Consider the following 16,723-nt stretch of genomic DNA (forward strand, 5'->3'; position numbering starts at 1 on the left):
TTTTTTCTCCTTTTTTTTTTTCCAAACTACAGCAACAGTGAACACAGAAAACATTTTTAGCCCCTCCAGCTTCACCAGGTCCTCGATCTATTCCACCCTTCCCTTAGACGTCAAGATGTTTTATTTTTTTAAATGCCATCAAGGGAGGAGCCAAGGTCAAGGTGTCTTCTTAACCACGTTTCTACGCCCCCTCCACCCACTTCCCAACGTGCTGGCAGCCACCTGTCAATGGTTGAACTCTCCCCACCTAGATAATAATAACCTAACTGTAGACCATCTTTCATCAAGTGTCCTCTGATCCATTTGAATAGTGCGGGATTGTGGGTAAGATGCGGAAGAGAGAGCTCAGAGACCTCCTGATGCGACTGCTTGGAAGGTGCCAGTGACAGCGAAGGGGATGCTGGGTGGTTAAGTAATTAGGGCAAGGTCATGTTTCCAAACTTCCAAGACTTCCTTTACCAAGTTTTTATTTTCCTTCTTCCTTATGTGGATCTACTAATACTCTAATAACTCCAAAATGATCATCACAGTTATTTTGATCAGTACTGAGATCGCAGTTAGTGGCTCTACATTGTGTAGTGCTTTATACTTCCGCCCAACAGCAGAAGCTCCCTGGTTAAAATCCCAGCAGGAGAAACAAATTCCAGGGAGGTTTTATCAGGAAGGGCGTCTAATGTTAAATAAATAAATATCTGCCAAGTCAAATATGGAGCTACCAGCTGTGGCGACCCCCTTTAATAAGAGAGCAGCTGAAAGTAGCTTTATTGACATTATGATTAAGCATGGAGCTTAGTGACAAAAATGCTTTGTAAGTATAACACTGCTTTCTCATCCATGTTGTGTTCCTGCTAGTGTCCCTTCATATTGTTCGTATTTACCATTTTCAGCAGCTGAGACAGATTTTTTTTTTTTTTTTTTTTTAGTTTTAGTTTAGTATTTCTTTGACCTTTGAGCTAACACCAGCATCGGGTCAAAGATTTTTATTTTCCTTTGCTTTTTATTTATTTAAAAAATGCATTTAAGAGATCCAGTTTACCTCAGTGAGTGAACATGTGATCATATGCCACAAGGCTATAGTGCAGCAGCCCGGGTTCAAGCTGAGCTGTGTCTCCTTCTCTCTCCTCTGTCTCCCCACTTTTCTGTCTGTCTTCACTGCTGTACTATCAAATAAATGTTAAAATGCCCAAAAAATAATCTTTAAAAGCTGCATTTATGCTGTTGACAAGTTACACCACCTGTACTTTTTCTTTAAAAAAAAAAACATTAATTAGACTTAATAAGTGTCCGTTGACAAAACTGGTATGTTCTTTACTGGACTATAAACAGATGAATGTCTCATTGGAAGCCCTTAGATCTGGAATGCACTATAATTGGTGTTTAAGGAAGTCTTATCTGAAATGTAAATGAAATGATGTTGTCCATGAGTCCTGTGGGGTTGGTGGGAAGGTTAAGACATGTCACTGTCTGACCACGTTGAATAACATTAGGTTATAGAAGATCTTTATTTTCCACCATCCGGCTTTCTTAAGTTAACTTTGTGATGCATTACAACAGGACCTTAGTATAAACTAAAGTCAAAGTCTTGCAGATGATCACTCTGCTAAGGAATGTGAGCCAGCCTTCTGTTTTCTTCCTCCCTCCTTCCTTCCTTCAATCATATGGACAAATAATTGACAGGCTCAAGGGTGCGTTCAAGGGCATGAGCTTATATCTTAAGTGCTCTGTCTGACCGTCTCTTCTCCTCCTTTTGTCTCGTTCTCTCTCCCTCTTTATCTCTCTGTCTGTCTCACTCTGTTGTTCAGATGCCAAAGAGATCGTGCTGAAAGCTCAGATTCTGGCCGGGGGCAGAGGCAAGGGTGTGTTCGACAGCGGCCTTAAAGGTGGAGTGCACTTAACGAAGGAGTAAGTATGCCCCTACGTGCATTTCACACTGTGAGTTACTGTAGGAAATAGATTGATGTTATTTTCTCCAACAACAGCGGCTTTTACAGCGAGGAGGCTCAAAGAGCTTTCTGAAGATGCTCCCTAGGCACAAAGACACAGTCAGGATTACTCGGGCTGCAAATAAACATTTTTCTTTCTTCCACTGTCTCGTTTTCGAACAACTACCCTCAATTAAATGTTGAAAAAGGGGCTTTAAGGTCGACTGAAGCATTACCCACCCCATTTTCAGTTTCCCCGCTCGGGTTTATTGGGTTTTGTGCCACTATTTTGTTCCTGCTCAGAGTTGCGAAGTGTGATGGATGTATTTCTTCAATGAGGGCTCACTCTGAAATCTTATGCATTTTTCAAAAGGCTAAACAAATCTTAAAAGAGCTTTACTTTGCTCAGGAACTGCATTTCCCTCCACCAAGTTTCCCCCGTATAAAATAAATAAATAAATAAAAAAATGCTGTCTTCTTAGTAAAGGTAGCTACAACTTGCTGCCACCGCAAAGGCAGAAAGGTGATTTATGACAATTGTCCCAAGCATGTATCATCATCACCCTACTTCGGGGTTCGGAAAGGCCGGAAACTTTTTCAAAGTGAGATACAGTGAAGTTCATCGTCCCCAGACAGTGACATGAGTGCACAGTTCACCTTCCTCTCATCTATCAAAGGATGAGTACAACCCCGAGCTTCATTTGTATTCACTTACAAAAGCAGAGCAGGCTAACAGAAGCAGCCTCAGCATGCGGGCTGCTTTTAAATGGAGAGAATATGCGGAGGTTGATTCACAGCAATGTGCACATGTACCCAGAAGCTGTCCTTCATCAGAATATTTTGGACTAATACTGAGAAAGTGCTGAGACATATTTCTTTTCAACCGAACAAAGTTATTGAGAGAGGAAGAAATGCGCTTTCATCTGTAGAAAGTCTATTTTTTTTCTCTTCATGATAAAGATTTATTTCAAAGAAGTGATATTGTTTGACCTACAACCTCTGTCCTTTAGCCCTGCTGTCGTTGGTGAGCTGGCCAGTAAGATGCTGGGTTTCAACCTGACTACTAAGCAGACACCAAAAGAGGGAGTGAAAGTGAAAACGGTGAGCCATTGCAGAGACAGAGGGAAGGAAAAGATCTCTACCCTCACTATATTTTTTTCCCTTTTTTGACCTAATTTCAAGTCATTTTGAGTCCAGTAATTAATTTCTGTCAAATTAATGTCAGTTTTCTTGTTGTTGTTGTTTTGTGCTCAGTTTTAATAGTAGCTAGCCCCTGATGTTTACTATTGGGTTGCACTAGCTGGTGTTATGGCTCATTGCATAAATTGAACAGAGCCCACAGTGAATTTAAAGTGTTTGGTAAACAACTGTTTCTGTGCGCCACTAACAAGCAGGAATACTATTTTCTCTGCTCGCATGCTGCATGTCGTACCCCCTGAAAACAGACGTTTTCCAGGTGACGAAGCCTTCTCAGTCTGTGGCTTGTTTGTGTGTCCTGCTGCCTTCCTCTTTGTCTCTCCTCATCTCTGTTTACCCCTCCCCACTTCCATCCAGCTACTGCTTCTGGTTCCCCTGCAAAGTTTACGTTGAATCAAATGAGCGTCACACATCATTTTTATTGACAGCGCCTACAGAAAATTCAACAAGCTCAGAGTTAACTCGCTGTCTGAGGCAAAAGGCAAAGGCGGATAAAAGACACAAACATATGGCCAAAACCTGGATTAGATCTGAGTGAGGAGAGACGTGAAAACCATTTGGACATCTACAATCATTGTCTTACCAAGAAAATCGCACACGGCACAGAAATCTGACGTGGCAAAGAGCTGCCTAACAGCTCGAGTACAGTAACGGTGTAGTCAGAACCCGGCGTTTCCGATGACAGCCAGAGCTCAGCTGTCAACCTGCCAATGGGAGCACACACCAACGCTCAACCCGTCCTACAACACAGATAAGGGGCAGCACTCGTATATCTGTGTGGATTTCCACTCTCATAGCACTGAATGAGAGATGAGGAAACGAGGTGGGACAGATGAGCGAGGCAGAGAAAGATAGAAATAGACTGTGGAGAAAAGAATATGTTTAGTTTGAGAGAAGGAACTGGTATAAGTCAAACGACAGGCAACTTAAAAGGTTGTTTGAGTGAGTGGGGAAAACAACTTTCGGACAAGAAGATAGGAGCGCTGTCTGTTAACACGGAGCGCAGAAAAGCCGATCCATCCTCATTCACTGGGCGATAAGGTGGAAGCAGAACATAAGGGCTGTGCATGTTCAAACAAACACCCCTTCTACCAAACCTGCACCCCATTAACCACCACAGAACTGATAGTTTCCTGTCAAGTTTTTTTCTTTCCTTTTCAAATGGGCTTCTTGCTTGCTTCCTCCTGCCTCTCTTTCTGAATGAACACACAATTCCTCTCTATTTGCCTCTGTTTCTTTTATTCATAACAGATGACATTTCCTCAGAGCTGTTGCACGTAGATTGTGCCAATCTCTGCACCCCGCTTATTTTCTTGTTTTGTACAGCTAGTTGTAAATGTGTTACTTTTAAAAGATAAATTTAAACGTAAAACATTTTCTGAGTTTTTGTAAATACTGGTCTGAATAAAGGGGAACACAAATGACTTTTTCCCCTTTTTTTTCGTTAATGATGATGTTTTCTTAGTGATGTCAGATCAGTAACATAGCTACGTTCTTCCATCCAGCCCCTCTGTTTTTGCTTTGCAATGTGCAGGTGATGGTTGCTGAGGCCCTGGATATTACCAGGGAGACATATTTTGCTATCCTAATGGACCGCTCCTGCAATGGTCCTGTCATGGTAGGAAGCCCCCAGGGAGGTATGGATATCGAGGAGGTGGCTGCCAGCACCCCAGAACTCATCTTTAAGGTATAACATTTCTACTTTTCAGTCATTTATATGTTGTCAGTGATTACCAGCAACAAGAATAAGAAAGAGGGGGAAAAAAACTTGAGAGCGGTCCAAACTTTAACTTCCTTGAATTAGACATCTTACCATGATGCTTGTTCTTTACTGGCACAGTGGAGCTCTTTATAAACCCCTCACCATCTTACTTTAAAACTGATAAAGGTTTTTTGGGGGGGGTGTTGAAATCATGCCGGGTTTCCAGATGGAAGCTGAGATCTGTTCGCACACACACAGCAGAAGCTGAACACGGCGCACGCATACAGGAACACACTGGAGTTTAACATGTGCCAACACACACAGCCTTCGATGTTTTCTTTTGCCATTAATGAGATTTTATCTACAGCTTCTTGACAACACGGCCTCATCGTCGTTAACAGATGTAAACTTTAAGCGTTTACAGATGGCTACCTCCAAAGGTTATATACGTGTATCTTATTTTGCTAATGTGCGTTGTGAAAGATCACGCTGAGATGATTACGTTACATCAACTCCACTAAACACTTTAGTTTCTATAAATGAGAAATGCGTGGTTTTACTATCAAACAAAATGATTAAGATAGGTATTGTCCAGCCCCGTTTGGTGCTACAGACTGTCTGTATAGATGGATGAGATGTCACCAATAGGTGAAGCAGTAATGACGTTGTAACTAGGAGCTGTTCAGTGAAGATTAGGCTGCTGAAGTCATGTTTCCTACCAGATGAAATACAAACACTTGGGTTTTGCTGAAGGACGATGGTGTCAAAGTGAGCAGTGATATCTCACCATTCAAGTTCATTTGTTTGAAAAAAAAAATCAATTTTCACATTGATACATGAAATTATCATTACTGTGAGATTCATAATAAACTGAATCTGCTTCACTACAGTTTGATTTTGCGCTTCCACATCTAACCAGCACTTGGAACACAGACGTGTCTCCACGTTTACTTCTTGTCTTCATTTGTTTGTCTTCCTCTCTCTTGCATATTCTCTACAAATCTACCAGGAAGCCATAGATATCTTTGAAGGTGTGCGAGACGACCAGGCACTTCGCATGGCAGCTAATTTGGGTTTCAAAGGAGCTCTGCAGAGACAGGTAATGGGCCCATGGAAGGCTTTAAAGTCACAAAGAAGGATCAGTGATTCTGACATTCATATATATGTAGGCAGACAGATGCTTGCCCATTCATAAATAGGCCATACTTTGGCTATTATTAGTTTTCCAGAGGCAAGTTGTGAAGTGTCATTACACTATGCTGACTTGCCAGGTGGTCTGTTGTCATACTTGGCAGTGAGGCACAGCACTGTGCCAGGCTTAGGGAGCTTACAGTACTAACGATATCATTATTTGGTAGAACATGGCACACACTGATTTTGTGAGTGAATCATGCGTTAGCCAGTAAAACTCATCTCAGTGGGCCAGTTATGATTTTGAGGACAGCGAAACAAACATTTTCTCTCCTCTCCCCAAAGTTTTGAGTCATGTTCAGGCATTTGCTCTGAAAATAAAGCTGAGGAAGAACAGCACAGCAGTAGGCCAAGCTCACAGTCTGAATAAAATGTGTGCTCGGTTAAGATTACTTTAGATCTTTTTTTGCCTCTTAGTATTAAATCCCTATTTTTATGGCAAAATTTCAAGTATTTATTTCTGGGCAAATTTACACAAAGCCGCACGTTTTGATTTTTATTATGATTTTCTATGTGTTGTTTCACATTTGGCGTCACGAGCACTGGAAAAAAACAGTTAACTTCTGATTTGTGTGATTGCTATTGTTAGCAAATCCATGCAGGCGGTTGACATTATACAGTGTAAAAATAGTCTGAATTGTGTTTGTGGGTTAACGGCACCTTGCCGGAGAGGTGACAGGTGTGTTTACAGTGTCTGTGAGCTATGAAAGGCTTCACAGTGCGGTCCTAAAGCCACACAGCAGACAGACTTTCAGCCTTGCATGCCATGTCAAGAATGTAAGCCGACGTCACAGCTTTGTGCTGGAAAAGGACAGAAAATCTGCAAGTCGTGTTTCCATCACTGCAGATTGAAGGCTGAGCCGATAAATACCCAGAAACGCCATCAAGCAGACTACAGTCATTTGACCGATAATAAATGCAACTGTACCCTTTCCCACTGTAGAGAAAAGTCAGATGTTTGTTCAGTATCAAAAGGGCTTAATTTGTTTTCTTTTCCACAAGCTCTGACTGGCATGAGAAATCAGATAAGCTCAAATCCTAGCACATAGAATAATGAAATACATAAATTACAAAAAAATCAAATCTGCCTTTGTGAAACAAACTTGATTTGATGACATTTTTATTGCATCCTTTTTTTTGAGGCCTATTTTTGCTGGATACTGAAAGGAAATTGATTTTAAACAGGCAATGGGAGAAATAGAAAATTATTGGTTAATTGTGTGCATTGTTAGTGCGCTTCTCCTTGGTTGCTGTTTGTCAGTTGCCAAGCTGTTTAATTCAGAGATAATTACAGCATTTCTAAAATACCTTTACTGTTTTGAAGGAGCTGTGTGGCGACGGGAGCTTTGTGCAGATACAATTTTGTGCGCGTCTGTCTGCACTGTCAGACTGCCTTTGTCACAAAGCTATAGAGAAATAAAAAGAGGTTCCTTTTAAAAGGAGGATTTCATTGATAATGTTTAAGTGCAGTAGTTTTTAATATCCCGTATTCTCACTGACAACATTTGTTTTCCACATTGTAAATATCAGTTGTTTTAAATGCAAAAGGCACATTAGAAAAACAGGTATGCATGGATACTACATGTATGTGCAATCAAGTGAAAGGTGTGCTAACACCAGGTAATTTAACTTTGCCTTCTTTACATATTAATGCCGTAAAAAGACACCGTGATGTTGAAGGTGGTTTGCCATGTTTTATGTAGCCTGTGTGGGAGGCTGAGCAGCCTTGTCAGGGCTGACTACTCAGAGCCGAACCATCAGGTAATTACTGTCCTCTGTGGACCTCACAGGCAGCAGATCAGATTAAGAGGCTCTATGATCTGTTCCTGAAAGTCGACGCCACTCAAGTTGAAGTCAATCCTCTCGGAGAGACTCCCGAAGGACAAGGTACCTTGTATCATTTTTAAAAAAAAATACTTGTCTGTATGTTTGTGTGTTTCATGTGTGTCTTTGGATGTGTGCCGTCCTGCTGTCTGTAATTTCTATTAAACATTTTAAATGCAGAACTCAGCATTTCAGCATCACGATGCTGCCACATATTAATCACCGACTGCGAGACAGAGGCAGCACTTCGCTCCTCTGGTCTAAATGCATTTCAGAATGTGAAGTGTACTGTAATTGCAACACACTGACATCAGCTTCTTGTCAGCATGACTTTGTCTGGATCAAAATCCAAATGGCTTCAGGGAGCAGAGCTTTCCATATTCACAGCATGTTCATGTTTGTTGATGTTTCCTAGTTGCTGATGATTAACTAAAGGCATATAATCTATCATCAGCAAGTAATGAGGGACTACAAATAGCAGCAGCGGCAGCTTCAGACGCAGCCTTTTAATTTATGGTCGGCGAAGATTAACCACTTTGAGATGCTCTGTGAAAATCTTATGGGCTCTGAGTGGAGTATTAATGAAATAAAGTATCAGAATTAAAAAATATATTGACATAGGTAACTTTGCATGACCGTTTGTAGTTTTTGAATTGATCAGCATTTATTTCATATTTTATTATTTTCATATTTATTTCATATTTTGCATGCGCACAAGATGTTCTATGTAATCCCAGCAAATCTTTTTAGGAAAGCTCACAACAGATAATGGGGTTGTTAGTTACTCAATTTCAATTTAAGTGTAAAGTTGAAGGTGTCGCAGGAGGCAGAATGTTTTCCTTACTATGAATTTTACTTTTAGGCAGCCAGAATATTACTGAGCACAGACTCAGATAAATACACAACACTACAATTGTTCTTTTATGTTTGTTAGATTTGAAAAATAAAATGTCTATACTGGGTTGCTGGCAATAGCCCTGTTACCACAAACAGATGTGTTCAGAGTAGGCCTCTTGTTGTTAACATTTATTTTTGCAGATTAAAAAAAGCAGTCTTACTGATCTGATTACTGATTTTACAAAAGTGAATCACTGCTCGAAAACACATTACCAACAATTTACAAGAACAAGACAACAGGGAGCCACTCAGAATAAAGCTTTGTGTCTATATCAGTAATTTAAGAAAAGTCACTAACCAGAAAATGTCAGGAAATGTAATTTTACTATAAATTTCTTTCTCTTGCTTTCTCTAAATGGCAGCCTTTATATTTATAAATATATCAACTATAAATGTTAAGTTGTCCAAAACAATAGGAAGAAATAGTAGTTCCCACGTTGCATTGGGGAATGCCCCTAAAGCACTTTCAAAAACAAAAAAACAATCAACAATTATTTAATTTATCATACTGTTCACTTGTTCTATTCTCAAAGGAATTATTTTCTATAATCGTGTCGTTGTAAACTGGCCTTATTCCAAATGCATGTGCTCAGCCAAAAGTACTTAACTTGGAATATGTCTGTAAGTGTTTCTGAATGGATGAAAGGGAGATTATTAAAAGGTTGAGCAATTATCATCTTCACTTGACAATGTTTATTGGAGTGAAGCTTAGCCTATTACACGCTCAGTCTATTGAAATTAACTTTCAGTAATTATATTCAAGATAAATTTATTGTGTCGTCAAGCAATAAATATTGTCTCTTAACTCTTTGTACTTCATGTATAAATGATCAGATGAGACACATGAGCCAAATGAGAGAACTATAAAATAGTAATGCTAATTTTCTAAGAAATAAGCAAGGATTAAGGTGTTGGCCTTGATCAACATGTCTGACTTTGTGCTGCAACAGATTAAAAGTAGTTAATAAAAAGATGGGATATTTCAATCATTGAAAAGGGTCTTAGATTAGTAGTTTAGAAGTACAGTCTTAAATCACCCCTTATGTCTTTATGTTTTGCTAGGACAATGGAAAAGGGGGTGCAGTGATTTACTGAAACATGCGAATATCCATGGAAATACAATATATAAGGCAAAGAGAGAGTTAATAAAATTCTAATGAGCTTAAAACTCAACATTTGGTAAGACCAACTTTATTCTTGAGCACAGCCTGAACTCTAAGCAAACCTTTCTTGGCATTTGCTGAAGTAGATCTCAAAGCTTCTTGAAGGACATTCAAAGCGCTTCTTTGGATGTTGGCTGCCTGTTCAGTTCAGTAATGTTGCTGTTCGGACTCTGGGGACAGTGACTGGTATGTCTGAGTGATGGTGTTCCACTGTGTGTTTTCTCTATCCAGGTATATTTTTACTGCATTGATGGTTTGTTCTGGATCGTAATGTTAAAAAAAATGAAAGTGCTGCCAGTCGGATAGTTTCCTGATGGTATTGCTTGATGGATCAAAATTTGAAATTAATGAAATACAGCCAAAACATGACACAGCCTCCACTGTGTTTTACAGATGGCTCCAGACACTCACTGTTGTATTTTTTTCCTGACTTCCTCCACATGGGTTGAACCAAAAATTTCAAATATGCTTTCATCACTCTGTCAGCCCTGCGGCCGCTCATTTTCAGCCCAGTGGTATTTGGCCTCCCCCGTTTCCCTTCATTAAGAATTTTTGATTCAATGAAGAGTAGAAGAGTGTTTTTTTTTTTTTTGTTTTTTTTTAGGCTTGCTACTTCTTTTGTCCTCCATTTATCCAGTTTCCTTAATAATGCCAAGATATTCGCATACAAGTTATGTGAAGCCACAACACTAGTTCATCCTTGAGTCGAGTAACTTTTTTCCATATACTTGAATGTATCATAGGTCAGTGTTAAGGGGCTTAACAAAACAAAAATTCCTCTGAAAATGGTCAGGTACAAGGACTGGACAGAAAACGAGAGAAAAAGCGGCTTTTAATGGTTTAATGAAAAACTTTAAAAAGGCGTCAGAAAGCCTGGAGAACTATTGATCAAAACAAATTTTAAAAAATTACAAGAAAGTCTGTCTTCTTGGAGGAAAAAGATAAAGACATGAATCAAGATTTTTGCACAGTAAAATACAATTGGAGCTAATATCTACCAGGATCGTTCAGTTTTAAAGTAAAATACCATTTCAAGGCCCCTTACTTTATTTGAAAGTCACCAAGAGCAGTTCACATTTCTGTCCTCCTCCCATTTGTAGCAGGCACTAGCAAACTAAAGTAAGAGTTTGCTAGTAAGAGTAAGAGTAATATAGTGTCTGCTTCTATAATTTCTCGATGCATTTTTCCCGTATGAAGTAATCCCTGTTGGAAGCAGGCACTTCAAATCACACAGAAGAACAGAGATATGGGTAAATTTCAGTCACCTTGATTTCCCCTAGTGACAAAAATGGAGGTTAGCAGGAAAACAATTCAAGTGCTCATCATTCAGATGAGAAGGCTGTTATAGGTAGTCACAAAGCATTATTCCAGCTCGTGTGACGCTGCCAAACTTTGGTTTTTGCTTTTTGTTTTTTTCTCTCAAAGAAATAAGAGTGATTGTCTTGTCTTTGGAGCTGAACACAGATTGAGTGTGATGTGTCATACACTATTACAGCGTGCTGAAGATGCATCACTTCTTTGATCCTTAGTTTCCTCAAAAAAAAAAGATACTTGCTCAAAGTTATCAAACACTGACACGACAATGTTTTTTGTGTGATTCCTTATGAATATTAATGCAGAAAATGAGTCCTTAAAAAACTGTTAAGTTATACGAGGGGGTATGATTTTTCTTTTTTTACAAGTAGGAAGAAGCAGGTGTTGTGATTGAAGCAGGCTTTGTAGAAGGGCTTCACATTAACATCAGCTCATTCTTTGCTTCGATTTGTTCACACGTCGCAAGGGAGCACAGCTATTTTCTTGCAGGCTTTCGACAGACGTGTTTGGAGAAGGAAAATTTCTCAAGGGTGGAAAATTTGTATTTTTTTTGTCTCGTTTGGTAATAGCTGAATACATTTTGTAGATAGACTGCAATAATGGATGTGTCAAAACAGAACAAAAAGGAATTGTGTAGTGAGGAAAACACTTCACCTGGAGGACGCAGCATGCCGACTCCCCAGTCCCAGGAGAGTCTGCCTGCTCTATGTGTCTTGTGTCCATGTATGTATGTTGTTCATGTTGCACTGATAAAGCATATTTGCACATTTCAATATTTTTCTTCCTTTCCTCAGTTTCGCATCAGGATTGCCTGAATGTTTAAATGTAATTTGTCACATTACCATAGTTCATTTTAAATCCAAGTGTTGAAAATACTGTGAGGCCTGAGACTGAAAGCTGGACTAGAGAATATAAAGTCTGCACAAGCAGCTGGTTAGCAAAGCAAAAACTGGAACTAGGGGACGTGGTCCTCCATTTGGATGTCATTTTTATACTTTAGGTTTTGTATGAATTGTTATTGAGCTTCAAAATAGGGCTGAATTTGTTACCTTTCCTCCTACTTTCCTGGTTTTAATAATAAGCTGAGCTAACTGACTTCTGGCTCCAGCTACAAATTTAGCAAATAGACGTGACTTTTCAAATTCTCACCAAGACGGCGAATAAGTGTATTTCTTTTGAATGTCCAGTTATCCCTTTCAGTTAGAGTCACTATTTAAGTGCAAGCGCTTCTACTAATTTGTTACATTATTAGTGTGCGGTATTTTCAGGTGGCTTTAAGAGCCTAGAGTCTTTGAAATACACACTCTTTGAGGTATAAAGGAAATGTCCATTTGCTATAATAGTCTTTTCCTTAGAGGCAGTGTCAAAACCACATACCTTAGTGAGCCTGAAATAATTAAGACCAGCAGACTGAGGGGACACTCTGGAGTTCATTACTTTCAGGTTTTAGAAATGGTAATTAGGTTTTTTTTTTATGTCTGGATTCTGTTTCCTCTTTCTCACTTGTTCTATTTTTCCCCCACTGCTGTCTCCCCCCCCCCCCCTTACCGTAGTGGTTTGCTTTGATGCTAAGATCAACTTTGATGACAACGCTGAGTTCCGTCAGAAAAACGTGTTTGCCATGGACGACATGACGGAGGCCGACCCCACGGAGATGGCGGCAGCAAAGTGGGACCTTAAATATATCGGACTGGATGGGAACATTGCCTGCTTTGGTAAGGAAGCGAATCTCTCCATCAGACCCGACACACCTGCCCGCACATACACCACCCAATAAAGGAGTTCTCCCAAAAGCCTACCCCTCCTGCCATGTGGCTTTAATGTGTCTCTTAAGTCGAGTAAGCGAAAAGCTCGGACACAGTTAAAACTTAGTCAAACTAACGGCAGGCTGTGCTCTCCTCCAGTCCACATTACAAGCAGCTTTCTGAAGACTCCAGAAGGATTGCTGCCGTAACCAATGCGTTCTAATTAGCTATAATCCGCCCAGAAAGTCTCCTGTGAGCCAGATTGTTAGCATTCTCATTAAAGGCCCCCTCTCTTGTCATAAATCAAAGCTTTTACAGTGTACAACAGCACTAACAGGTGCTCTCACGTCTTACCCCGTAGCCTCATAAACACATTAGTTGTCTGTTAGCACTTCTTCTCCATTCTGCACACAAACCCCATTCTGCATCCCCAGCTCCCAGGCTCTCTTAAAGTAACAACAGCTTTTAAGGCCCCGCAGCTTCCTTGAGAGCTCCGTAAGCCACCAAAGTGACAGCTGTTAAAGCGAATTTCCCTTTTATTGAGACCTCTGTTGGGGAGCTTGCCAGGACACAAGTTCAGCTTGGCTAAACCAAATTATGTAGGACATTTTTGTGCACTTGGCTCCTGCACAACTCAGCGGGGCAGAGGCACTGGCAGTTGGCTAAATGATGACATAGTCCACAGTCCAAAAGCATAGCACAACCTCTTCTAATCAACACTCTCTTCTCTGAAGTCGGGAGCTGAGTTGTAATCAAATTTTCTCTGTGTTGCTTGACTTGAATGTTTCTGATTAGAAGATTTCCAGCAGATTCACTTTTTAAGTGTGGCATTTTTTTCCAGCTATTTGCTCGTATTTAGTGGATGACTTAGCACTGAATTCCTTTGCGGGTTATTATAGTTCATGCCATCTTTCCTTCAGTGTCAGTAATGTTACTTTAATTAACTCGTGTCGGCTTGTATCGCACTTTGTTCTCGGGCACGTCTGTTTCAATATCCGAATATTAGCCTTTACTTAATGTTCAAATTTAGCCTTGTTATGCTTTAGTCTAAATTATCGTTAACACAAACGTGTGAAAGTGCATAAAAATGAGGACCTAATTATTACATTACATTATCGTAACAGTGAATGGAGCTGGTTTGGCCATGGCCACGTGTGACATCATTGACCTGCATGGAGGAAAGCCAGCAAACTTCCTGGACCTGGGTGGTGGAGTCAAAGAGAAACAGGTGTACGAGGCTTTTAAGCTGCTCACTGCTGACCCAAAGGTAGGAACAAACTGTTAACAAAGAGGTCGCTTGCCTGCTTCTTGAACAGCTTGACTGTAACAGTTGAGTACATAGGCTAAATTGGTTACTGATTTTAAAGCACAGCTTGAAAGAAAAAGCAATTTTACCACCTGTTGAATTGCGTTTGATATTGCAGTCATGTATTTTGTCACAGTACATTCATAAAGCTCTATCTGTCTGGTTAGAGCTTTGTCAGTGCAACTCATTAGTCTGGGGACCTTGGCATATGCCCATGTTTAACTTAGGAAAACAGACTCTGGGAGGCTGTGTGATTATATGCCATCATTTCAGTTACTGTGGCATGATAAATTGGCGCTCTGTATTCTGCAGTAACTGCGCTTGTAAAGAAAGGCTAAGACGTGCAACCGCGTGCGCTGTGAACACGCAATAACGGGCTCATATGCAGCTCAGATTTAATGCACATATAAAACTTTAAATGAAAAGCATGCGACAGAAATTCTCGCGGCTGTGAATGAGTGGCAGCTCGGGGTGTTTTACAAGTGATTTTGCTCCATGTTCGGAAAGCTAATAATTCCAAGCTAAACAACGTAAGCCTTGTAACGATACCGCAGTGCTGATTGTGTGTTGACAGTTATCACATCGCTAAATCCCTCACTGCTGTCACTCCTGTATCCCAGGAATGATCACGGGTTCGCTCTCTGGAGCGTCTCTACTTGGTTGTGTTGAATACAGAGTAGAATTAGATTGAAATTCAGTCCTCAGCTCACTTTTTTTTAATCTTTCTTTAAAAAAAACACATGCTGACTTGACTTGGCAGTAAATATTTTTGAAGAATTAGTTTCGCATCTAGTTTAAAAAGCTATCTTGCCAACTGGAATTTCCTCAAATGGCTTTCCAGGACAGGTTACTAAACAATACAACTACAGTACGCTGTATGGCATCTGATACATAGTCTAGTCTTAAAATAGATATTCTGTATATATTACACATACCAGAAAGCTTTATTTCATCTAAAGCTCATTCGAAACACTGAAGTAGGATTTTTCATGGTAGCAGAGTTGCACACCTTTTGTTGATGAATGTTAAAAACTTGCTAACCTTAACACTCCAGCAGGTGATACATTGCCTGACTCGAAAAATCCACTGTGTGATCGATTTTGGTCTCACAAAATCAGCCCGGCAGACTGTGGAGAAAAATAAAAATGAATACGGTGGTTAAAAAAGAAATGCAATCAACAGGGGAGATTTGCTGCTCTCTTCCCCTGAGGGAGCCGCATTTTTATTATTATTATACCCTTTTAAAACAAGTTGGATATCTTCAAAGGCGAGATCAGGTTTTACAGTCTGTATCCACTGGCCCCCTCACCATCAAACACTCCTCCTGTTCCTCTTTCTCTTTTTTTTGCCTTGGGTTGATTCCCCAAATCCAGATGGGGGAGTAGACCTGCTGCCTGTCCCTCCTGCTGCTGTGTATGGAAACAGAGACAGGAAGCTCCTCCCTAACAGGAAAAAAATAGAGGAGGATTGACATTAAACTGGGTTGGAAGCACCATTAGCATTTCAACCAGGGGAGCTGAGAAACCCGCTCTGATCTGTGGAGGGAATGTTAATCATTTCACAATAAGAGCATGCTGCTCATTTGCATTTGGTTTCTTTTTTTTCCTCCCCACAAATTACTACTCCCAAATCTTTAAAAGATGTATGAGCAGTAAGTAACAGTAAAATCACACCCTGGGTAAACGTGGATGGGATGAGGTGCCGAGGCAAAATTGATCGACTCAGAGCATCAGTAAATTCTGTTTTTCCTTATTTGCTTTAAACATCAAGGCTTCAGTGCTTATTTCCTTCAAATGTGCAGCCCTTTGTTTAGTATTTATTCAAAGTTTAGAGTCTCAGACAGCCTGGTCTACTTGCATTTCACATCATTATTTTTCTACTGATTTAAAAAAACAAAACTTTCGCTGCTTTCGCATAATAGGGTTGATAGAGTGCCTTATAAGAATGCTTACTTCCACTGGCACTGAATAAAATGAGTTTGGTAGCTGCTGTGAGGAAGGCCAGAAATGTTCTGTTGCATATGTGAAAATGTGCTTTTTATTAGGAACCACTGCAACTCTTGAGTGCCAAGATTTAAAATGGTTTATGTCCTGCGAAGAAAAAATGATAGAAGTCCATTCAGCAGGAAATATTCCACCGTAATGACACCTTATGCTTCCTCCAAAAAAAGAAAAGAGGGGGAAAAACAGGTATTTTTGGGGTCCGTCTCTTCTTTCTGGCTTTCTTCCTCGGTTGCTTTTTCCGCTTTTGTCTCCCTCCCTCCCCTCTGTCTTTCTCGCGCTCTCTCCCTCTCAATCTCCGCTTTGATGTCTCAGGCTCATTGTGCTGAGAGGAGTGGATGCGACGCGAGTGTACCGCTGGCACTGAATAGCAGAGATGGAGCATGAGATGACAAAGGCTTCCTTTTCTTGTTTGCTCACTTCCCCAGTATCTACCCTTAAAGCATTCATTACCTTCTAATT

At 40.2% G+C, this 16,723-nt stretch overlaps 1 protein-coding gene across 1 annotated transcript in view; it reads left to right on the forward strand.

The window, feature by feature from the left end:
• suclg2 (succinate-CoA ligase GDP-forming subunit beta) overlaps positions 1 to 16,723 on the forward strand; it is a 93,133-nt gene that overhangs the window by 36,048 nt on the left and 40,362 nt on the right. Inside the window, exons 3-9 of the mRNA XM_031752402.2 lie at positions 1,803 to 1,902; positions 2,933 to 3,023; positions 4,654 to 4,806; positions 5,831 to 5,920; positions 7,803 to 7,899; positions 12,764 to 12,925; positions 14,080 to 14,222. Coding sequence (XP_031608262.1) covers positions 1,803 to 1,902; positions 2,933 to 3,023; positions 4,654 to 4,806; positions 5,831 to 5,920; positions 7,803 to 7,899; positions 12,764 to 12,925; positions 14,080 to 14,222 — 836 coding nt within the window. The remainder of the gene's footprint in view (positions 1 to 1,802; positions 1,903 to 2,932; positions 3,024 to 4,653; positions 4,807 to 5,830; positions 5,921 to 7,802; positions 7,900 to 12,763; positions 12,926 to 14,079; positions 14,223 to 16,723) is intronic.

This window comes from Oreochromis aureus, linkage group 5, assembly GCF_013358895.1.
Source record: "Oreochromis aureus strain Israel breed Guangdong linkage group 5, ZZ_aureus, whole genome shotgun sequence".
In the NCBI taxonomy this organism is placed as follows: Eukaryota; Metazoa; Chordata; class Actinopteri; order Cichliformes; family Cichlidae; genus Oreochromis; species Oreochromis aureus.